Genomic DNA, 22,455 nt, shown 5'->3' with positions numbered 1-22,455 from the left:
GCTGCAACCTGCCATCTCTCCCTGACCTGTACACCTCCAGGACTCTGAAGCGTGCAGGTAAGATTGTAGCTGACCCCTCTCACCCTGCACACAGACTTTTTGAGACTCTCCCCACTGGTAAGAGGCTGCGGTCCATCAGGACCAGAACCTCTCGCTACAATAATGGTTTCTTCCCCTCTGCTGTCAACCTGATAAACAATGCCCCTACCTAACCCGGATTCTACCGTTGAGACTGTTTCTAAGTCTGATTATGCTTTACATTAATGCCTACTGAACTTTAAATTGCACAGCTGCACCTTGTATCCTCTGTTTCTCATTATAATTATTATTATTTAGTTTTTCTGTAAATATTCCTATATATTTTTCATTATTCTATTTCATTTTATTCTGTTTTATTATTATTTTTCTATATTTATTTTTGCATATTTGTATATCTTATATTTTAACTTTTTCTATATTCTATCTGCATTTTCATTATTTTCTTGTCAAGTGTTAGCACCAACACACCAAGACAAATTCCTTGTATGTTCAGATATGCTTGGCAATAAAACTTGATTCTGATATTGATTCTGATTCTGACAACAGAGTGCCTTTGTGATCTCACTTCACTCATTGACAACCATGTCCCCCTGAACTTTTTGTTACATGCCGTGTCCTAATCTCACTCCCATGTTCCCACCACTCTCCTCTGTTAACACACATGATGGGGACATCCGCACTTATAGTTGTCAGCATATGTACTTTACAGTATGTGCCCAGGCCACATTTACTGCTGATCTATGTTTAGATTTGGTTTGCAGTCAATATCCTTATCCAAGGATGAGAAAAGGTCTTCTTCCATTTTCACTTTAATCTTTTTCCTCATCTTATGGTCTTTATTGTCACTTTGCATTTTGGAGCTTCCGGAGTTGGGTAATGGTTTCATTTACACAGCTTATCTGAAAAGGTTGAAGGTCACTGTTATAACAAACTAATATGGTGTAACACTTCACAAATACAATAATAAATGTGATGGAAACACTCATAGCCTCTGCGGACTCGGGATATTCGCCACAGTCATGATTACAAACTGGTCTTAATGTGACAAACTGGAAAGCATTCAAGTTGTGCGTCAGCTAATTTTAGCTGGTCCGGCTATGTGTGCGGGTGAACAGTCATGCTAACCTCCACTCAAAGTGATTGATAGAGAAGTGAGGCCCCAGCTTGTTCCACTTTAAAAAAAGGCTGCAGCAACAGTGTGACTGCCTTGTGACTCCATGCACTCACGTATCCTCACCATAACCTTGTAAAAATACATTTGGATGAGACGGTGACTTCACTGGGAATCTGAATAACCTAAAAAATACAAACTGCGTAGATTTGACAGAGTGGTGTTAGTTGAGCTGGGGTCTCTATAAACTTTTACCCTTTTTATTTGAATTTATCTCATGTGCTTTGGACACAGCACATTGGCTTCACACATTAATTAGGCTGTAAACCTCAACAACAACAATGATATCGTAGGTACTTTTGTCTGTTAAGGAGAAAGTTAATTCCATGAAACAGGCCTCAAAGGTTTGACTCGTCCAATCTGTCTGCCAGCTCAAAGGAGCATTTATTTTTAGACAGCTCAGGGAGGGAAAAGGGGGGAGAGACTGAGGAAAGGAAAACAAGAGAAGATCCAGGCAGAAGTGTCTGAGCAGAAAAAGCTCATTAGACTTTTCATTTAGAACATTTTGTTAGAATATTTCTGAGATATTTCAACTGAAAGCTTTGATATTCGTTTATTTCCTAACTGCTCTGTTTACCTTTTATTGCATTCATGCACCCAAGGACTTCTGAACTGAACCACATCAACCTGAAAGAAGAGAAAAGAGAAGAGGAAAACATGAGGGGGAGGAGGGGACCTCGTTTGTACCCTGCAAGAGGGTAGGGAAAAAGGAGCCAAGTGGATGAAGAGGAGGATGAAGAAGAGGAGGAGGAGAAGGAGGAGAGAGTGAGGCTCTTCTCTCTCTCTAAGAGCATTAACTGTAGAGTGTTCTGCTGGTGACAGGGCTGTCAGGGTCAGATGGCTGCTCAGCCTGATTAGACCAGCTCACAGCAGATCCTCAGCGCAGCACACTGCACCACCACAGCCAGGCAGAGACACAATCTGGCACTCACAGCGCACCGGAGGAGGGACAGGTGGAGGTGCACAGTTCAGTGTTACGGCGGGGCAAAGCTACAGGTTGTTGCAGGGAAATTATTCTCTGTTGCAGCGACTGTCAGACAATTCATCATTTAGCTGCAGGAAGAACAAAAAGCAGGTGGATTCAGGTGGCTGATGTTGAGACTGTGCTTGGAGGTGACATTTCAGAGCAGGTAAGATTTGATTTGTTTATTAAATAAAATGTATCGTTATTTATCCATACTTGGAGAAAATTCTGATGCTGTCAGACTTGTAACTTTTGGCTTGTAATCACAGATATAAGCAACAGAGACACTCAGTTTTGATGCTTCACATAGGTAGCTATTGTAAAGCTATAAATACAGCTGCAGGGAGTTCAGGGGTTTATTATATCAGGCAGTCAGCTGGTTGTAAGTCAGCCCACAGTTGTACGGCTTCCACTGCTGCTGTCTCTACAGGACTTTGGAGTAACTCCGGGTCAGTGGTTTGGGGATTTCCTTGTTGGGCAGCCAAGCTGTCAACTAAGGTAAGAGGGAAGGCTGTATATTAGTGCAGCCTTCAGTCCAGATTTAGTCATTTAGCACACCTTTTTTTTTTCTAAAAGGACTTATTGGAGCTGCTACAGTAAAACTTCTCTCCAGTTATAAGGCAATGGAGGTGGATGCAACAGGATTCAAGACTAATACTAACATAGAGGCTTACTGTGTCTCATTCAGCCTCATGTTGCAGGTTCTTTAAAAAGGCTTTGGCAGCCTAACACAGCTTTATGATGATGTTCAGATCCTTTTTCACTTCTTTGGGTATTCACCCAGCTTGTGAAAGGGAAACAGCCAGGCAGCTGATGACCAGTTGGAGACACACTTTTCTTTGCAGACTAGACTTTGCTCTAAGGTAACAGAGGAATATTGGCTTTACAGTTTTAAAGGAAATAATCATCTAGCTCCCTCACTTGTAGTCCATACATCAGTGTGTTGCTTTTAGATAAAGTCTATTGCTCTCAGTGGTGGCTACATGTATAAAGTGTCAGCAATTCTTGAAGAGGTTGTAGCTAAACCTTTTCTTTGTGTGGATATTTTAAGTGTTAAGATTTTGAATGTATAAATGTAAGAGAAGTAACTGCCTCCTTTTCTTGTTTTATGTTGACATAGTTTGATACAGTTTTGGTCAAGTTCAGTTGGGTTTTTTCGTTTTTAGTAATTTATTGGTACTTGTGTTGTATGAGGCTGTAAACATATAAACAGGGCTCTTCTTAAACCCCAGTTGAGGACAGTAAATGATAACACTTTGCATTGGCTGGATGGGAAATGATTGACCTTTAGCCTGATTAGCGGTAACACAGGATAAATTCCTAATTATAGATGGTCAACAACCTGGAATAGACTACGCTCTTCTGGAAGAGTTAGTGAGTAAGTCAGCATGTGATTATGAAGAGTGTGTTCCTGTGTGTTCGAGTGTGTCTGTGTGAGTGCATGTGTGGTCAGAGCTGAGGTGAAGAGGCGATGACGGATTACCCAGAGTACCTCAGGACATTCTCTGGTTGTTTCTCTGAATGTTTGAACATGTGAGTGAGATGAAAACCTCTTTAATGTTTTCCTCCTTTGCCATTTCTCACCTTTATGATTGATCTGCAAAACATAGATCTGAATTATCTTTTACTACAAAAGGAAAAAAATAATGTTGTTTACGTTGTATATCTGCTTAGCACTATTCTGTCCTCCTCATGAACCCTCCAAAATAAAAGACTGTCAATGGTTTATCCCACAAGTTCCTTTGACACCCTTTTGAAACTAATGTTAATGTGTCTAAAGTATTAAACGTGTTGACTCAAACAACATGAACAAATCCATGCTTTATCCTCAAACTAACTCACTTGTGTTTACCTGGAAAGTGCACACTGATTGATTTGTACCCACAGAAGTTTAGATCAGGGCAAAGAAAAAGAGCTGGTAACACATATTCATGTTGAAATAATCTTTCATCTCAGAGCTCATCAAAGTTACCTCTGATAAACTCATGCTAAACAAGACTGAAATTTCTTCCAGAAATTTGCTACATGCCTATATATCTGTGAAGAACCCCTGGTTCATTGAGAAAATGTGAACCAGGGACTGTGTGACGCAAACTAAAAGTTACAATGAGAACCTTTCCAAGAACAATATTTGTCAATTAAAGTGTATTTCCTAAGTTGACTGCATTTGTTTGACTTTACTAATGCTTTTCTATTCAAGACTCTTCTACTCTCGCAGGTTTCCTAAGTGCCTTTTCAGGTGCTGAATTATGTCCTTCCAGCAACCCTGGAAATATAGTTTCAGGGGCATGTGCCCAACCAGATGTTTTTATCTAGCAATGGTATTTAGCAAAAAAAGTGTTAAGTTCTCAATACTGATTGGATTAAAGAGTGGGAAATGATTTTAATAATATATATCCCTGAAAGGAATGTATAGGATACAAGATACAAGAGCCATTGTGTTGCTTACAACTACTTAAATTAAATTAGATGTATATTTACTGCAATAGCTGTTTGTGTGTCTCACAGAGCTCCTTTTTTAATTTCTCAAACTTTTCCTACAATTTTTACCACAGAATCACTGGTTGATGGAGTTTGTGCGGCGGACTGGGGATTACTGCCATGCCCAACACATTTAAACCCTACCTGGGATGAAGCTACGCCATGAAGACCTGCAGCTCTGAGACCTGAGGGAGTGTTGGCCTTTGCCCTCTGAGCCAGCCAGCTCATGGGGTAACAAGTGGAGCCGTGACTCCGAAAGCTAACTGAAGCGAGAGGGAAAGAGAAAGAAAGAGACAGAAGACAAAGACAGAACTGGATAATCAGAGAGACGGAACCAAAGAGTTGAACAGAGAAAGAGCTGACACTCTGTAGCCTCCTGGACTAAAGGATACAGACACCTGAAGGGGTAATCCTTAGGAGAACTGAACCCAAGAATCAGGAAAATACTTGTCACAGCTTCAAACAGTCTCTACATAGAACATTTATCAAGAGACAATAAATCCAGAGTCATCTGAAGAACTTGAATAAAGTGAAGTCCAAGCAGGTACCTGCTACAACTGCATCAAAGGTAAGAAAGGTTATGCACCAACACATAAGTATCCTAATATAGCTGGGGAAAAAATACTGTGTATTTTTTTTTTATTCTATCAGTATTAGCTAAAATTGAATTTGTACTTTCCTTTTAAAACTAGATTTTATGACAAGTGTACTTTTATTGCAAAGAAAAGCATGATCCTGGAAGCTGCATTGCTGCTCACTTCTCAGTGCTTCTTTGCTTCTGTACAGAGATGTTGTGACAATAACAACACAGGGGAAATTCCATACGGCCACACATATGCACTTGAAGCTGAACTGTCATAAATGAGCCGTACAAGCATTTTACAAGTTGTCAAGAAGTCAGATAGTCAGACAGTTAGAATGCTCAAACCCATCTCCAGTCAACCAGCCGACCTGGACTCGTATTTTGCCCTCTTCATCAGAGGACTCCGGTGGCACCAACAATTTCTTACCAGAGCTCTAACTGGAATTATACCTGGAGTGTGTGTGGCATCCCGAATTAAGATTACAGAAATTAAATTCATCCGAAAATACTCCTAACTGTGCAGTCTTGTTGAAGATGTGAAAGCAGACCAATGTCAATCAGCACGGGACACTAAATTATAGCCACGGAGGGTTAATGTGTGTTCCTGTTAAAAGCTCTGTGAATAGTTTTGTACCTGTTTTACATCAAAGATTCACAACAAGTGATAAAGCAGGATGAGACTCTAATGTGAAAATATCATTAAATTCACCACTGTCTAATAATTGATGTAAGACTACTTCGTCTACCACAAGGGGTACCAACATTTACAGTAATTTACTGACAGTTCCTCAAAGGAGTTATAAGTAAAATTCAGTATCTGTTCTCATATAGACTGGAGCTAAACCCCCTTGGTTCCTTTCATTTCTGAAAAAGATTTATTGAAGTTACCCTATTGTATTTTGCATACCCAGCAAGGATTCTGGCTAGATTAGACCAGGTTTACGTTATCTAAATTGTTGGATGATGTCTGTAAAAGTATAACTCAAACATACTCTAAACAGTCAAAAACTTTCAAAATTTCACTTTTTTTCTTTTCATTAAGTGCCGTTACAAAAACCCTGGCACCCTGGCACCCACTACTATTTAGTACCATGCCATAGCACTACACCATGGTCTAGATGCTTTAGTTTTCCAAAGCATCTGACTATCCTTCATCTGCAGAGTACATTTTTGGAATGTAACAGGGCATGTGTAATCTCTTTTCACTTATCAGAATACATGATCTTTGTAGCACTGGAGCATGGATTTCAGAGCCAGCGCTGACTTTTGAGATAAGGTCTTGATGAACAATCTCTGGATAATTTTGTCACAGGATTTCCTTCTTGTCCAGTCACATTTCTCTTTATTCATCCTTGTTCATTTGTGACTTTGTAATGATTTCTGGGATATTTTAACAGGTTTGATTGAGTTCCCCAAAGTAGAGAAGCAGGTTTGATCAACAACTGTGCAGTGACACTGCTTCCCAATTAATCTTGGGCCGTTATTGATTTGATTGGATATACCTTAAACCACAAAGTGTTAAAAATTTCAAATACGGACTTGTCTGCCACTGGTTGAATTCCCAGCTTGGCCCGTGGGCCTTTCTGTGGGGAGTTTGCATGTTCTCCCCATGCAAGCGTGGGTTCTCTCAGGCACTCAGGCTTCCTCCCACAATCCAAAAACATGCTCATCAGGTTAATTGGTCACTATAAATTGTCCCTAGATGTGAGTGTGTGCGTGAAAGGTTGTCTGTCTGTTTGTGTCAATCCTGTGATTAATTGGCAACCAGTCCAAGGTGCACCCTGCCTCTCGCCCAATAACAGCTGGGATAGGCTCCAGCCACCTGTGACCCCAAACAGGATAAGCGGTTCAGAAAATGAATGAATGAACGAATAAACATGTCTTTTGTGTAGTATGTTACATTTTTAAATTAGCTTATTAGACTAATTCTAACTTGACTTCTTCCCCATAGGGGTCAAAGGTTGTCTTAAGCTGACGAAGAGCACACCAGCCACCATGAACCGTCCAGCTCCGGTGGAACTGTGCCACAAGAACATGCGATTTCTGATCACACACAACCCCACAGACAGCACTCTCAGCTCCTTCTTGGAGGTAAGAGATGTGTGTTGACAGACATGAGAGTGTCACATACATGAGCAACACTTTGTGTGGCACCATGTTTAGATTCTTTCCTTATTCTTGTTCCTTGTTTTAGGATCTGAAGCATTATGGCGCCACCACGGTTGTTCGTGTCTGTGATATCACCTATGATAAAACACGGCTGGAGAAAGATGGCATTACTGTGGTGGTGAGCCAAAACTGAATACATACGTATAAACCCACACGTGCGCATAACCTTTGCAAAGTGCCACAAATGCCCTGTTCTTCTTTCAGGATTGGCCATTTGATGATGGAGCCCCACCCCCCAGTAAGCTTGTTGATGACTGGTTGAATCTACTGAAGAAGAAGTTCCAAGAAGATCCTGGAAGCTGCGTTGCTGTTCACTGTGTTGCTGGACTTGGCAGGTGAGTGGTTTACAAAATGAAACAAAATCCCTTCTTTGTATGCACAGCAGACAGGAAAACATATATGTAGGTCACGCAATTAATGATGGAGTTGCATTTCTGGTTTCTGGTCAACACAGGTGAAGTAGAACTGACAGCATTTGGTGTCTACTAAACTAAACTAAAATGTTTTTTGTGTTTTGAAACATCCTGCAGGGCTCCTGTGTTGGTTGCTTTGGCTCTTATAGAAAGTGGGATGAAGTATGAAGATGCTATTCAACTTATCAGACAGTAAGTGCATTATTTTTTACAATCCAGTCATACAGAGGTAACATGATGTGAGAGTATTGTCAAAAAGTGCTTAATACTGGAGGTACTACTTCATAATACAAACATTTCATCTGTGATGGGGGGGTGTAAGGACAACATGAAGAGTAGGCTATGAAAAAAAAAAAAAAAACTTTTTACTTCAAAAAAGAATACTGACTTTTTCTCAGAATTCTCTGGCACACATTTCAGAATTTATTATTTTTCCTTATAAAATTTAAAAGTCTAAAATGAATGTCAGATGTCTAACTTTCCTCATGAGATATTTCAAAATTATGACTTAAGAATTTCCGGAAACTATCCTGACCTCCCAAGAGAGAGAAACTGTCAGTGGTCCTGATCTGCACTTGTATGTAAGCACCTAGTAACAAATTGCGTTCACATGTGTTGTGCCCTTTCAAAAGTACCTGCAGAGGGTGATAGCAACTAATTGTTGGATGATTTTGTAACTATGGATAAGCAAAATTACAAACTTGGTTGGACAAGCACTATTTGGGATCTCAATGACCAGAAAGAGTATGACAGAATATTCAACATTTAAACAAGTTATAGTATAATTAACTTCTGTTACGCATTGATGATTTGTTTCAGAAAGCGTCGTGGAGCCATCAACAGTAAACAGCTCACCTACCTGGAGAAATATCGATCCAAGCAGAGGCTACGCTTCAAGGACTCAAACACACGCAAGAACAAGTGTTGTATCATGTGAACACACACACAAACACAGGAGATGCTCTCAGGAATCCAACCGTTTCGGCCTTCTTTTATAATCACAATCATTGAAATATGTCAGCTTCTGCAGTCAACATCTACACTGGGAAGCTTTGAATGTTTTTCTAGCAATCTCAGCCGAACTCATCTTTGTTGCCCTGTTTTTGACTATTTCCTGGCTAGGAAGAATGATTTTATTGGCATGTTTGCTTTATAATATTGATAATAATAATATTAATAATATGAATTTGCTGTAAAGAAAGACAGAAAGGAGGAAAGTAACACTGATACTATGTTGGTGGCATATTGTTTAGGCTTATTGGCTTTATTTTGTCTAACTCTTCAATGAACACATTACGTGTATCTTTAAGAGCACCTGAACAGATCTGTGAAGTGATTTAAAATAAAACATTACTTTCATGTTGGCCTTCAAACCTCTCAACAAACCAGTTTTTTTAAGAAAATGACATGTATTTTTGTTATGTTGAAACTTTACCATTTTCTTTGAAATCAAACAATACAGTTTTTCTGTTTCACTTTGTGAATACTTATCTGTGCTCTTTCTTTATCACTCACATCAGTACTAATGAAATGAAGACTCATTTCCATGTCAGCCATCAATGTCATTCATCTGCAATCAGTCATGAAATTAGATTCTAAAAACATATTTTATAAAAATCAAGCCTTTATCTGGTTTTTTATGTCACCATTTTAATATTGTGCTCAAATTGTGTTTACATATCAATGTGTGCATTATATTATGCTCTGTTTACTGACACTCACAGAAGGAAGCCTCACTGATCGAAGCAGCTGATTTTAAGCCATGTGAATATATGTATGATAAAAAGGACTTTATTTATAATATCAGAATAATCCAGACATGTAAAATATTTGTAAATAATATGAAATAAGGATCTCTATTATTCCCCCCCTGGAGTTTGGGATGGACCACTCTTCCAAGATATTGGTGAGAAAATGAGCCTCTGCAGGGAAGAGTCAACATATTAGATAGAAAAATCTCTTCAACAAAACTTTCATTTTTCACTGCTTACAGAAAAGTAGATCAATGTATTGGTTTGATCCTTCTGCATTTACTACTGAGCACCACTGTGCGCATCTTTTAGCCATGGTCACAGAAAACATCTTATTGTTTTTTTTGTTTTGGAGTTTGTTTCCCTTTTTGTTCCTCAACATTGCATGTAATCAATGCTTAAGGGTTTTTATTGTTGTTTTTTTGCTGACGATAGAGCATGCACTTTTTATGTTTTGTTGTTTTTTTTCCCTAATGTATAACAGCTTCTCATGACAGTATCCTCATGTACTTGATGAAAAAAAAAACTTAGGTGTGAACTAAGGTCCCCAACAGCACTTTGTGGGAATGAGAGCTGAGGGGGTAAAAGTGACATGAGTGTACAGGGAGTCACTTTGTAGCAGAAAAGATGATCTTCTATCTGAATTTGAAATTCTATGTTGTTGTTTTTTTTTAAATTGGCAGTAACTCCCTTGTTCATTTAATGCACGCGTGTCTTTTGTGTGTGTGTCTGGGGGTGGGGGGGTGCCCGGGTGTGAGTGTACGTTTCAGCCTCTGTGTGTGTGATGTGTCTTAAACTATAGTGTTAACCACTGACTGATCTGAGCTGATGCTTTATAATTTAAAAAAAAAACACGCTGTAAATGTCTTTCTGTACATTTTTGCATTGTTAAATAAAGGTTTTGTTGTTGTCACTATTTTTAAAAGGTCTTTTGAGTTCTTTCAAGTTCAAAGTATCATTACAGACTCATCACTATTTTCCATTAATCTGGAAAAGATACATTTGAATCAGAGATTCAATTGAATCAATTTTGTACTGTTAGCTAATGGGCTGGTCAAATCTGCTGGGAAGTAAGCCTGTGAATATAAACCCCTCTACGGTGACAAATGAAAGAGAAATGAGATCTACTCATGAGTTTGAAGATACAATAAAAGGTCTCACCAGTTACCCATCTGAAACAAATTCACTGTGCTGGAGTGAAAACTCTCAAACTACCATTTATTGTAGTTTTTCGACCAAAAAAAAAGAAGAAGAATAGAACGTGATTTGCATAAATTAAATATATAAATGAATAAATATATAAGCCAAACTTTGTCAACTCATATTTTGATTGTTAAACTTCTCCTCAAAGTTCTGTATGAATTCCAATCAGACTAAGTTTTAAGTTTTTATTGACCAGCTTTGCACTTGCCCTGGTCACTACACTATGACTTTTCAAGCTCCTGACCTGACACTGTAATAATGTCAGCCAGAAAGACTCAGGCCTTTGAGAACAATTCAGTGTTCCTAGGTCACCACCTAGAGGCCTCAGGGTGTTGCCACACTCTCAAATACAGTGCCTTACTTCTAGTTCAATAACCTTTCAAAATCACATGGTGTTTACAAAACAATTAATGCAAACATTAATTCATTTAACACTTAATAGTTTTCTGACATTGTTTACATGGGGCATAAACACCAAATTCAAAGGGTAAAAAAGGGACTATTCTCCAAAATTCCCTGAATTAAATTTTGTCAACTTGACTAGTTCATAACTTTTTAAAACTTCATTATTTTCGTTTTGCACTTGTTAGAGTCTCTATTAGTCCACTATTCAATCTAAGTCTGTATTACTAAACCTCATAACCCCTCAAAATGTTACTTTATACAAGTATTACTCTAGTCTTCACAATAGTGCTTGAATTATAAGACCAGGATAACATGGGCGACTCATTTCAACGCCAGAGAGAGCCGATAATAATCAAAACAAAGAAAAAAAAAAGACCCGGGAAGGAAAATATCCAACCAGTTTGTAAGGACCTTTGAAATAAACTCCACGTTTTAATTCCCCTGTTAGCTTCAGTACAGTCCTCCGACCGTAGAGGGCGCTGCTCTGACGGCAACCCTATACAGTCAATGGTTAACTACTTCCGCTAACTGGAGGGACTAAATTTAGCAGATTCGTCAGAAATTTCGACGGGTTTAATGTCAAATAAGACCTAAATTCATGGAAAGGGAATGTATTCCCACGGAACATAATCCATATTTATCTAGAAATGACCAATATTTTATTGTTTGGACGCTAGAATGATGGGTAAACAAAACGCAGGTAAGACGGTTTTAACTCGAATATGTTTTTCGGGTCCTCATACTGGCTGGGAGGGACATGATTTAGGAAAATGTTTAGACGCGGGTTGTAGATATTTACTGCACAAATTTACTGTCACGTTGTTTTCGTAAGCTAGATGTGTTTGCTTCGGAAGACAAAATGTGATTTACCTTCATTGATTCTTTTCATAATAATGGGTCATATTCACACAATACGAACATCAACTGTTTGGTTAAAAGTTACATCAGCTCAAATCACTAAATATGTTTTTAATTCGCACCCATATGAACTCGTTTAAAACTGAAAAGGTTACATGAAATGTTTTACGAGTTGTGGGTCTGAGTTAAGTTAGTTCAAAATAAATATCTCTTGACTGGATGCAGTTAAATTAAACTGGGAAGAAATCATTTTATTCTAAGTCTACAGAAACATAAAACACATTATACATGTATTGTATAACAGAGAGACTTCAACTTACCACGTATCTTCCGTGTATGCAGTGGGATTCCTGGTTAGGTTGATTAGTCTGATTGAAATTGCACTTTAGTCACACATTGTCAATTGTATGTATCTTTCTGGTACTTCATATTTGAGTTAACATAAAATTTTGAAGATGTGCAAGACTCAAAATTATAACATTAGGAAAATGGTTAACCCTCTTACTCATTGTAGGATTCTCTTTTTGTTTTTCCACCTCTTACCTCTTTACCTACCACCTCCCTCCCCATGCCTGTACAGCTGGTTCTGTGTTTATGTGCCGGCTCTGCAACCTTTTCTCTCCTATTCGGTCTCAGCTTCTGGCACATTGCTCCCAGCTGCACCCAGAGCAGGAGCCTCCAGATGACATTATCAGTGCATTGCAGCCCCTCTCAGGAGGGCCCCAGGAGACGCTTACAGGCAAGATTGATATTGCTGGGATTACTTTCACTGAAGTATGTTTAAAATAAAACCCTGTTCAACTAATTGTTAAAATCAATAGGTAAGGAAAGGAAGCCCCTTTTAAAACATTTTCAAACTTCTTTTTTGTTCTCGGCCTACAGAGAGTCCTGTGAAGCGGAAACGAGGACGACCAAAAGGCTCTAAAAAGAGGAATAACTCAGGTTTGAGCGAGGGTAATGCTGATGCTACTGGTTCTCCAGAAACTCAAGGTGCTCAAAGAGAAGGTGTGGAGAAAAAGAAGGAGGCAGTCAGAGAATGTGACTCAAAAGAAGGTGATAGTGTTTCCATTTATAAATGTTTTAAAGTCATTTGATTTTTATTAATATATCATACAAACTGCCCTCTGTAATCTGACTCTTCTTTATATTCTTATAGGTGACAGTCATGATGAGACATTGGGTCTGGAATGTAGAAACTGCCATCGCTCATTTGGAAATAGACGACAGATTCTCAAACACATCTGCCTGAAAAAAGAGGAGGAAGAAGAAGAGGACGTAGAAGAAGATGGTAAGAAATAAATAAAAAGAAACCCAAAGTACCAGAAATATGTTGCATGCTTTGTTGTTGAAAAACATCTATTCCTTTCACTTGATGATGAAGTGGATTCTACTGAAAAGCTAAAACTCATTTCAGAGAGTGTTGGTGGTCAAACAGGAGCTGAAGGTTCTGGGAGTTTGGATCCAGGGGGAGTTGATTCGAATCAAAAGCAACGAAACACAATAAAACCTGCAGGAGAAAAGGGTAAGCTTAAGAATATGTCTTTTTTTTTGTTTGTTTGTTTTTTTAACAAGGGAAACATCTTATTACTACCAGTTGTCCAAATGAAACTGTGATGAGTTTTGAAAGTAAGGTTAAAGCGATTTGTGATATAAGCTGTCTGAGTGAACTTTCTTGTTTGTTGTATGTAGAGAGACCTAACCCGCTGCCTCTGAGAACCAACCGTAGCTACAAACCCAAAGAAGGAGGACAGACAACAGGAAAAACAAAGCCACTTATCAGTGTTTTTCTGGCAGAAGATGAAACACTTCCAGGTTTGTCCAGAAAAGCCTGTTTTATCCTATTTATATCATTCTGGATAACAGTAGAGTTACAAGATTCAAAAACAATGTTTCAGAAATGTGTCTCTCTGAGCAGGTGTTACTAAAATGGTTCCAGTGGAGGAAAATTCACCAGAAACAGGGTCTACGAACTCCCAAGCTCAGCCTCAGGTAAGCATAGGAATATTAGAAATTGTTTTCTCTCGTACCCCTTTTTGCATCTTTCTCTTGTGCTGCGTAGGAACTGTTACCATATTACCATGTAACCATATTTCAGATCCTAAACAGATATTGTTCAGACATTTAAGTGACGCTAATTACCATAAGCATTGTAGAAAAATTGAATTGTATTGAACACTTTGGAATTATTGCAATTATTATTTATTTTCACTATATTACTCCAGATGTCTACAGTCCTCCAGGATCAGTCAACAAGCCTCACAAGTGAACCCTCTGCCTGTGAAAACCCCCCAGAAACAAATAAGGAGAGAAGGTAAGATGGTCAAAAGAGCCCATGGTTCTCGTAAATCATTTTTAATCCAAATAGTAATAAGTATAATAATACATCGTGTTTGAAGAGCAAATGTCACAAAGAGATGTCATGTTTAGTAGAAAGAAGTAGTAAAAGCAATGATTTACACAGTGTATGCTGTATACAAAGCAATAAGATTAGTCATAAGCCAGTCAAAACAATACTATGCTTAATATAAAATGTATGACTGCCTTGTCTACATGTAAATAAAAGAATATCCTCTAGTTTCTGCTCTCAGAAGTCTGACCCATTTTTCCCCAGTGTTGTTCTGACCCCTGCGAAAGAGAAAACAACAACCAGCAGAGGTTTCCAGGAATATTCGATAAAGCAAGATGCTCACAGGTACTGTATGAATCAGTTTAGTAGCTTTTGATAATCAAAAAATGAATAAGTGATTGCTGTAATTAACCTATTCTGACAGAAAACATTAATGTATTTTTTTTCTTTTTTAAGTCTTGTTTGTTTTCTCATTGTTGTTTTTGCTGTATTTTTTTGTGATATGAACAGTACTACCTCAGGCGAAGCCAGCAGATAAACTGTGTCTCCCTTTTTCTTAGTTTACAACAGAGCCAGCTGAAAGTCTTTGCCTGTGAATTCTGCAATAAGCTCTTTAAATTCAAACACACACTGGTCGCCCACCTCAGGACACACACCCATGAGAAACCATTCCAGTGTCCACACTGTGACTACGCATCAGCCATCAAAGGTAGATCTGACCTAAGGGGTCATTTGTTTCTTCTTACAAGTCATCTATTTTAAGCTATGGCTAGCATCATTTTTTTAACAAGCAAGTTTATAATAGCTAGGTATAAAGTGTAAAACCAATTACAATTGAAAATATGTGCAGTGGAAAGCGGGTGTACATTCGTAGCTTTTACTTTTTGTCCTTCTGCTTAACTGATTTTCCTTCAAAGCCAACCTGAATATTCACCTGAGGAAACACACAGGAGAGAAATTCAGCTGTCCACACTGTCCTTTTGCCTGTCTCAGCCGTGGACACCTCAAGGTGCAGTTGTTAATTAATAACTATTGTTGGTATATTTCTTAAGCCTCTTTTGAAGCTCAAAGCAATTGTCGGTAACTATTTTGCTTGTTTTAGTTTTTGCTGTATTTTGTGTTTTAACTTACTGAAACTATTAAAGAGGTTTTTTTGCTCTTACCCAGTTTTTGCTACAGTTTATGTGGTTGTAATTTTCATTTTGGTGTTTTTGTTACTGCAGGTCCACATTGAGCGAGTCCATATGAAAGTAAAGCAGCACTGCAGCTTCTGTGAAAGCAAATATTCAGATGTGAAGAACTTATTGAAACACATGGAGAAATGGCATAACTTAAAAGATCCTGCTGTCCAACAAAGTTATCAACAACTCAGGTTTAGTCAACATGTGTAAATTATTTCACCCTCTTCTTGAACTGTAAAATCCTGACAAAGTTCTAACACACTTGCCCATCTGATGTTACTCAGATTAAAGACTCGTCAGGGCCTCAGACAACTCCTCTACCACTGCCCCACCTGTAAACGTCGTTTTAAGAACCAGCTGGAGCGGGAGCGCCACCTGTTGGTCCACGGCCCACAGCGTCCCTTCTCCTGCCTCCTTTGTGACTATGCTGCAACAAGAATGTCCACCCTTGCTGCCCATGTTAGGAAGCACCTCTTCCTGTATGTGTGCTGTGAGTGTGATGAAAAGTTTGTGAGCTCCCACAGACTGAAGAGTCACCTGGAGGAGACTCACCCTGAGTTGGACCAGGAAGCTGCCTTCACAGACAGCATCAACAACAGCTTCTGTCTGACACAGGCTGCACAAAACTTGTGGGAGGAGGGGGAGAGGGAAGATATAGAGGAAGGGAGGATGAATAAGCAGGGCATAGAACAGGAGGGGGAAGATGAGGAGTGTGGAGGAAATGATGAAGAGGAAGCAGGTGGAGAAGGGAAGGGGATGGAAGTTACAGCCAGTGAAGACAGGAAACAAGGAGAAGAGGAGGGAAATAAACTCCAGGATGATGCTGTACAAGAGGAGCAGGGGATAGAGAGGGAGAATGAGAGAAAAGGAGAATTGGAAAACAGAGATGTTCATCAAGAGATGCTCCATCCAGCGGTCGCTGTAGCAGCTACAGCTTCAGTTACCAGACAGGATGAGCAGGAAAACATGGCAGACTCTTGCACTCCTGCACTTGAAAACAACACAGACAAAGTTTTACCATCAGAGAGAAAGACTCAAGAAAACACACACACTGCTGAAGACAACACAGGCAGATCCTCCTCACCAGAAAATACCCACCTGAATGGTTCAAGTTTACAAACACCTCAAGGAAAAGACGCCCAGACTTCACATTCAGACAAGGTAAGAAAACAACTGAATGTGGTGGCAAAGTTCAGTTTTACAACTGATTTAGCTGCAAATTACCTTCTCTTTTGACTATTTGTCTGATCAATCTGTTTAGTCCCTTTTTGTATATATGTGTGTGTGTGTGTGTGTGTGTGTGTGTGTGTGTGTGTGTGTTTTGTTATTATTACAGATATTTTTTTCTTCATTTTATTTCATTTTAAAGCTTAAGTCAGCTGCCCAAAGTCAAACCGATACCAAAACAAACTTAACCAGAGATCAAAGTGAAGTCTTCAAGTTTCTCCCTTTTGCAACCATCAAAACTAACATATCTGTGATCGTCACTTATTCAGTGTTAGGACAAGCAGAATACTAAAAATGACGAGTGTTCACTTTTTGAATGACTTTATATTACTGCTGTCATGTCAAAGAATTCTATAGACTTTCTTATTGAACTGAAGCTTTTGTTTGATTTCGTCTTTGTGTCTCCATTTGAAATACATTTCCTCAGTTCTGCTTATTGTGGTCCATCTCCTTTGTCTTCTGTTTGTAGGCATCTGAAGTTTCCCATGAGAGTGCATTTCAGCAGGTGTTATCGTCCCTTCAGAAGACACGGCTCAATGTTGAGTCTTTCCAACAGCTCAGGAAAATTTATGGAGAACTGGAATGTCAATACTGTGGTAAGAAAATGACAAATCTTTTGTTTTCTTTTATATTTATATAGTCACTGTTAGAAATATTAAATAATGCTTTCCTTTCTTTGGTTCAAACATTTATAAATCTCTACCACATCTACATTTTTTTCTTTTGCATAGGTAAACTTTTCATGTACAAAGTCCATTATAACATCCATGTCCGCACACACACCAAGGAGCACTCGCATTACTGTTCAAAGTGCAGCTTCTCCACCATCACTAAAAGCTCTTTAAAGCGGCACCAGATGCAGAAGCACAGCGACATGCTGCTGACATGTTCTCACTCAGGCTGTGAATACAACACACCTGACAAATACAGGCTACAGGTCCACATGAAGACACACGTGGAAAAGGTAACTAACAAAACTTTTGGATGGATTTATTCCTGATAAGAAATGGCAATTTATATTTCACAAAACCTTCATCCAGGACTGATTAAGAAGTGATTGCTTCTTGTATGACAAGAGCACTGATTTTTCTTTTTCTAAGTTTGTGCCATTTTTTTTGTACTCTTTACAGAAGAAGAGTGTGACTTGTCCTGTCTGCCAGCAGAGCTACCCAGAGCACAGACTAAAACACCATATCAAAATATCTCACCCTGGTAAAGAACACAACTGTATCAACAGACACTTCCCCACATTCCCATTAGGTCAGATCACAAACAGGGACTTGCAGTGCTTACTTATATTTGCGTGTATGTGTTTGACAGATGCACAGCCTTCACAGGGTACAGGCCTGATGGCGAGGGGTCCAGAGAAGTGTCCCTACTGTGATTCCTACTTTGTGAAGAGCAGCAGTGACTTTCAGCGGCACATCTGGGCTCACCAAGGTGCGATTTAACTTGCTTTAACAGATACACACACACACACAGTACAAGTTTGGAAAAACATGTTTAGGTCAGCAAACAATTTTCACTGATTAATGTGCAATATGAGCTTCCATCTGTCCCTCCTCCTCCTGGCTGCCCTCCAGGATAGACTCGACTGAAAACACATTGCAGATGTTGTTAAAGAAAGTTGGCATGGTGGTCAAGCTCAGGCTGAAATGATGAGAATGATGCTGATGATGTTAGGTCGAAAAGAAAATAGTTATACTACAGCAATGAGGCTTGAGTAATGATAAACAGAAGTAACCTGTAATCTAATTTACCAGGTTTGGGTTTTTGTTCCCTACAAAACATGCTTATCATGAACTATAAGGGTGTTCTATAAATTATTGCAGTGCTTGCTGAACTTGGTGGTTCAGCTGGTAATGTTAAAGACTTATTTACAATGGCAGTAAGGTTAATTGTTTTGTCTTGATAAAAGTAGTAGTAGCTTTTTGCTCCTTCCCCTCAGTCCGTATATCATCATTTCCAACTATGCTAATCTTGTAAATTTGAAGCTACTTCTGTCATAGATGTGAATCCAGCACTCGTGTTCTAAAACTTTCAGTGACCAGAACCAATTAACTGAGAGAAAGCCTGCAATGCACATCCTCATCGTGGATCCTTCTGCAAAACCATGCCCATTGATTAACTGACTGAGCAAATCACTACATAGATCACAAATTGAACATCTCACCCCCTAAATTTTAATTTCTCTGTGCCCCTGAAAACTCATGAAAGTGTACCGGTACTTAATTTCTGCCCCATGTTGATATATTTTTTCTTTATTTTTGCTGTGTTATCTTTTGAATCTGTGCTTTATAACCTTCAATGTCCATGTGTGCAGGTATAAAGCCTTACAACTGCACTGTGTGTGAATATGCAACCTGCAACAGGAGCAACTTGAAGGCTCACATGAATCAACACAACACAGAGAGAGGCCACCTTTGTGATCTGTGTGGCAAGAAGTTCAAATCTAAAGTCTCACTGAAAAGCCACAGACTGAGTCACACTGATGAAGGTTTGAGCTCTTTGGTCTGACACTGATGATGTTGCTGCCATTAGTTGTGTATTAATGTCTGTATTTCTTATGTGTATCACAATATATCAATATCATATCTATTAGGCGTGCTGCCAGACAACACCATCGTCTGTTCTCTGTTTTGTTTTTCCAGGAAAAAGGTTTCAGTGCTCAGAGTGTGACTTCACTTCGGTCTTTAAACCTTACCTGCTCAGACACATGGAGCAACATGCTGAGTTTAAGGTCAGAGGGCACGCACACACAGCTTACACTCTCAGTATGTACAAATAAATAAAAACATTTTCAGTGGAAATAACAGTAGAAATAAATTCCATCACAATTTCATTAGTCTCATTTGTTTTGAAACTTTAGATATACCTGTCATTGTTGTGATAGATTATTTTATTTTTTGTTTTCGTTCTTACTGCCTATTTTTTTGTCAGCACTGTTCTCTAGGTGAAACCTCACAGCACTTTTTCACTTTCCAAGTTATTTTTGCATGATTCATCTGTCTCACAGAGGGATACTATAAAACATTTTACAATAGAATAAACTAGTAGAGCTCTTGTCTGACTAAAATTAGAATATTTTGTGAAGCTACCCTTGAGTCATAACCATAGTTAATAACAAAGCCAAACAAAATAGTTTAGTACCTCAGAACAAACAACATTCTCCAAGTTTAATCTCAATGGCAATGACTTTGGGGTTTTTGTGTGTTTATCCAGCCATTTCGCTGTGCCCACTGCCACTACTCATGTAACATTGCTGGTCCCCTGAAGCGACACTACAAGTTAAAACATCCAGATCAGAAATATCAAAACATTGGACCTGGACTGCCTGACTCTGAAGCCCTGAAGCAGCAAGGTCTGATCTTTGCTCTCATTTATTTTGTTCATGTTCTTTAAAAGATGTATGGAGGAATAGCACATGACAGATGTTGGAAGCAGTAAGTGCTCAGTATTTTGGCAGAAAGCAGCAGTGCTGTATTAAGTAACAGAAGATGTTCTGTCATTAATTGAAATGTGTTATATAAATTGTCTTGTTGCTGTTTCTGTCTTGTGCATCTGTACAGTGAGTGTGCTCAGGATAACCTTATGCAGCTTTTTTTGTTCATCTGTGTTTAGGTGGAATAAAGTGTCCAGAATGTGAATATGTTTATGGAACAAAATGGGAGCTGAACCGTCATCTGAAGAGCAAACACAGTCTGAAAGTGGTTGAGGGTACCTGGGAGGTAGGTATACATTATATATATGTATAGGCTGACCATAGGCTGAAAAAAAAAGTTTTCATTTTTGCTTAAAGGGGTGGTGTTGTGCTTCTTTTAATGGACTTAAGTCCCACAGGTGTCTCCATAGTACCTTGACATGATTTACAGGTAGAATAAATCCCCATATACTTAACACTGGTGTTTCGAAAAAACCCTTAATTTCAACCTCTGTCTGAAATTCTTCAGCTTCTGTCTCTTTAGGGATCCCCACTCCACAAACACCCTTCCGTCTGATTTCCCTGCCCTGTTTAAGGAAGGGCTATGAGTAAACCTTGGCGTTTGGGGCCTGCCCCTCCAGTGGGTTTCGATCAGTTATGAGATTCTTAAAAAAATGACCATGTGAAGTCCCGTACTGATCTTGTGAAGAGAAGGGATTTCTCTAACGTATAATGTAATGGTTTGAATTTCTACACACGTTAAGTTTGGAGACCCAGCATTGTTTCTTTATAGTCATGATTAAAATATGAGAAAGGCAGAATACCCCCTCTTTAAGTCATGCTAGCCTCTAAGTTTTTAGTGGGCTATATCAGTCTTTTTTTCCAGAGTGAAGAACCTCGTCATCGCTTTGTTAGGATATTTATGATACCCAAATAATATTCAGTCAGACTTTTCAAAATAGAGTTACTATTGTAAATCAAAGCCTTATGAGGAGATTTATTTCTGGATATGACACAAACTGAAAACAATCATTCGTTGTCCCTAAATGACCTACAAAAGTAGAAAAAAAAACATAGGGGCATGTTTATTTATTGCTCCATAATTAGTAAGGCTTGAAACTGCTGCTGGAGTGTAGAGTCAAATGAAGTTATAAACTGCATACTTCAGAGACAGATTTTGTTTTTCATTTCCACAGAAAGAGAAAATTATGACTGTGAAGGGAGCAGGATAAGTTTTTAAAAACCAGACTACTAAAACATGCAAATGAACACATTCTGAGAACACCTCAAGTGGTAACAGAATTTTTACAGAAAGTACTTCAGCAGCATTAGCATGCAACACGAATTTGAATGATTGTACTTTTCATAGCCAGTATTTTCACTATGATATGGGCTGATACATAACATTTGTTTAAATATTTAGGTGGGGGAGGCCGTAGAGGCTGAGTATGTGACTATGGAGGATGGAGAGCAGCTGACAGAACTACCTGTAGAAGCCCTCCAGGAAAACGGTAATTAAAGTGTTAAATACAGTCGGTTGAAGACTTATATTTCTGTCACTGCCTCTTACTTTTTTGAATTCACTCTGCTGCTCTTTAAACCAAATATTTTTTGTTTTTCTCAGTTGACATCCAGCAGATTACTGAATTCAATTCAGAGACTCAAGAAGCTGTTACCTCCATGGTAGCCATGGCTCCTGGCACTGTTACTGTGGTACAACAGGTAAACATCAGCTACCCATGTTGTCAAGAAAGTTAATGGCAATATACTGATGATGGGTTGTGTCTGTAGTTGCAGGTGGCTGATGAACAGGAAGTGGGGGAGTGCAGCAACCAGCTGATGGTGGTGAATGCAGACGGAGATCTAACAGGAGACCAAGTGATGGTGGTGGAGGACACACATGGCTTGGAAGCTCTGACTGTCCTCACTCAGGGAGACAGCACACACCACTACATTGTCTACGTCCAGGAACATACCGTGGAAATCAACTGATTATGTTTTTGTTTAGCTATGAATCAAGTCATCAGTGAATAACAGGACACCACTTTGCACAAGACAAGTAGATTAAGTTTATTGTAGATATAAAGTGAATGTATACAAATCATGATTCAAAGTATACTTCAGACCTTTTTTCAGCTACATTGTAACAAAGGAGAACCAGGCATGAAAAACGTGATTGTGTGAGATTTATTTGTACAAAACATTTCTAAATAAAATATCTGTCATATAAAGTTGATGCAGT

General features: G+C 38.8%; 2 protein-coding genes across 6 annotated transcripts; both read left to right on the top strand.

Moving 5' to 3' along the window:
• Positions 1 to 1,803: 1,803 nt before the first annotated feature.
• On the top strand, positions 1,804 to 10,375 carry LOC141800791 (protein tyrosine phosphatase type IVA 3). Of its 3 annotated transcripts, none has more exons than XM_074683578.1 (7): positions 1,804 to 2,340; positions 4,730 to 5,223; positions 7,190 to 7,329; positions 7,433 to 7,525; positions 7,612 to 7,742; positions 7,938 to 8,012; positions 8,640 to 10,374. In XM_074683578.1, the coding sequence occupies exons 3-7, from the start codon at positions 7,234 to 7,236 to the stop codon at positions 8,755 to 8,757; spliced, it is 513 nt and encodes a 170-aa protein (XP_074539679.1). In that variant the 5' UTR covers positions 1,804 to 2,340; positions 4,730 to 5,223; positions 7,190 to 7,233; the 3' UTR covers positions 8,758 to 10,374. The 3 variants fall into 3 exon arrangements, with proteins under 3 accessions (XP_074539679.1, XP_074539680.1, XP_074539682.1); XM_074683579.1 differs by lacking the exon at positions 1,804 to 2,340 and adding an exon at positions 2,600 to 2,672; XM_074683581.1 differs by lacking the exons at positions 1,804 to 2,340; positions 4,730 to 5,223 and having other exon boundaries at positions 7,191 to 7,329; positions 8,640 to 10,375.
• A 1,328-nt stretch (positions 10,376 to 11,703) lies between these two features.
• Positions 11,704 to 22,396, top strand: zfat (zinc finger and AT hook domain containing). Of its 3 annotated transcripts, XM_074684159.1 has the most exons (24): positions 11,936 to 12,040; positions 12,618 to 12,776; positions 12,920 to 13,090; positions 13,194 to 13,325; positions 13,452 to 13,559; positions 13,727 to 13,849; positions 13,953 to 14,026; positions 14,260 to 14,348; positions 14,649 to 14,729; positions 14,945 to 15,093; positions 15,302 to 15,393; positions 15,608 to 15,756; positions 15,850 to 16,726; positions 17,262 to 17,388; positions 17,524 to 17,756; positions 17,923 to 18,004; positions 18,113 to 18,232; positions 19,116 to 19,289; positions 19,444 to 19,532; positions 20,015 to 20,153; positions 20,414 to 20,520; positions 21,637 to 21,724; positions 21,838 to 21,935; positions 22,005 to 22,396. In XM_074684159.1, the coding sequence occupies exons 1-24, from the start codon at positions 12,016 to 12,018 to the stop codon at positions 22,203 to 22,205; spliced, it is 3,687 nt and encodes a 1,228-aa protein (XP_074540260.1). In that variant the 5' UTR covers positions 11,936 to 12,015; the 3' UTR covers positions 22,206 to 22,396. The 3 variants fall into 3 exon arrangements, with proteins under 3 accessions (XP_074540259.1, XP_074540260.1, XP_074540258.1); XM_074684158.1 differs by lacking the exon at positions 11,936 to 12,040 and adding an exon at positions 11,704 to 11,879 and having other exon boundaries at positions 17,923 to 18,232; XM_074684157.1 differs by having other exon boundaries at positions 17,923 to 18,232.
• Positions 22,397 to 22,455: the final 59 nt, after the last annotated feature.

The sequence above is a fragment of the Halichoeres trimaculatus genome, unplaced genomic scaffold, assembly GCF_033239565.1.
Source record: "Halichoeres trimaculatus isolate MK-OKI-2021-1 unplaced genomic scaffold, fHalTri1.1 fHalTri1_scaffold_12, whole genome shotgun sequence".
Lineage (NCBI taxonomy): Eukaryota > Metazoa > Chordata > Actinopteri > Labriformes > Labridae > Halichoeres > Halichoeres trimaculatus.
This window is presented reverse-complemented; position numbering and strand designations above follow the sequence as displayed.

Excerpts from the sequence above, each read along its gene's own strand:
- LOC141800791 (XM_074683581.1), top strand. The coding sequence starts at position 7,234 with ATGAACCGTCCAGCTCCGGTGGAACTGTGCCACAAGAACATGCGATTT. Across the intron at positions 7,526-7,611 it reads AAGATGGCATTACTGTGGTG|GATTGGCCATTTGATGATGG; the intron begins GTGAGCCAAAAC and ends TTCTTCTTTCAG. Across the intron at positions 8,013-8,639 it reads GCTATTCAACTTATCAGACA|AAAGCGTCGTGGAGCCATCA; the intron begins GTAAGTGCATTA and ends GATTTGTTTCAG.
- zfat (XM_074684157.1), top strand. The coding sequence starts at position 12,016 with ATGTGTTTGCTTCGGAAGACAAAAT. Across the intron at positions 15,757-15,849 it reads CAAAGTTATCAACAACTCAG|ATTAAAGACTCGTCAGGGCC; the intron begins GTTTAGTCAACA and ends GATGTTACTCAG. Across the intron at positions 21,725-21,837 it reads AGAAGCCCTCCAGGAAAACG|TTGACATCCAGCAGATTACT; the intron begins GTAATTAAAGTG and ends TGTTTTTCTCAG.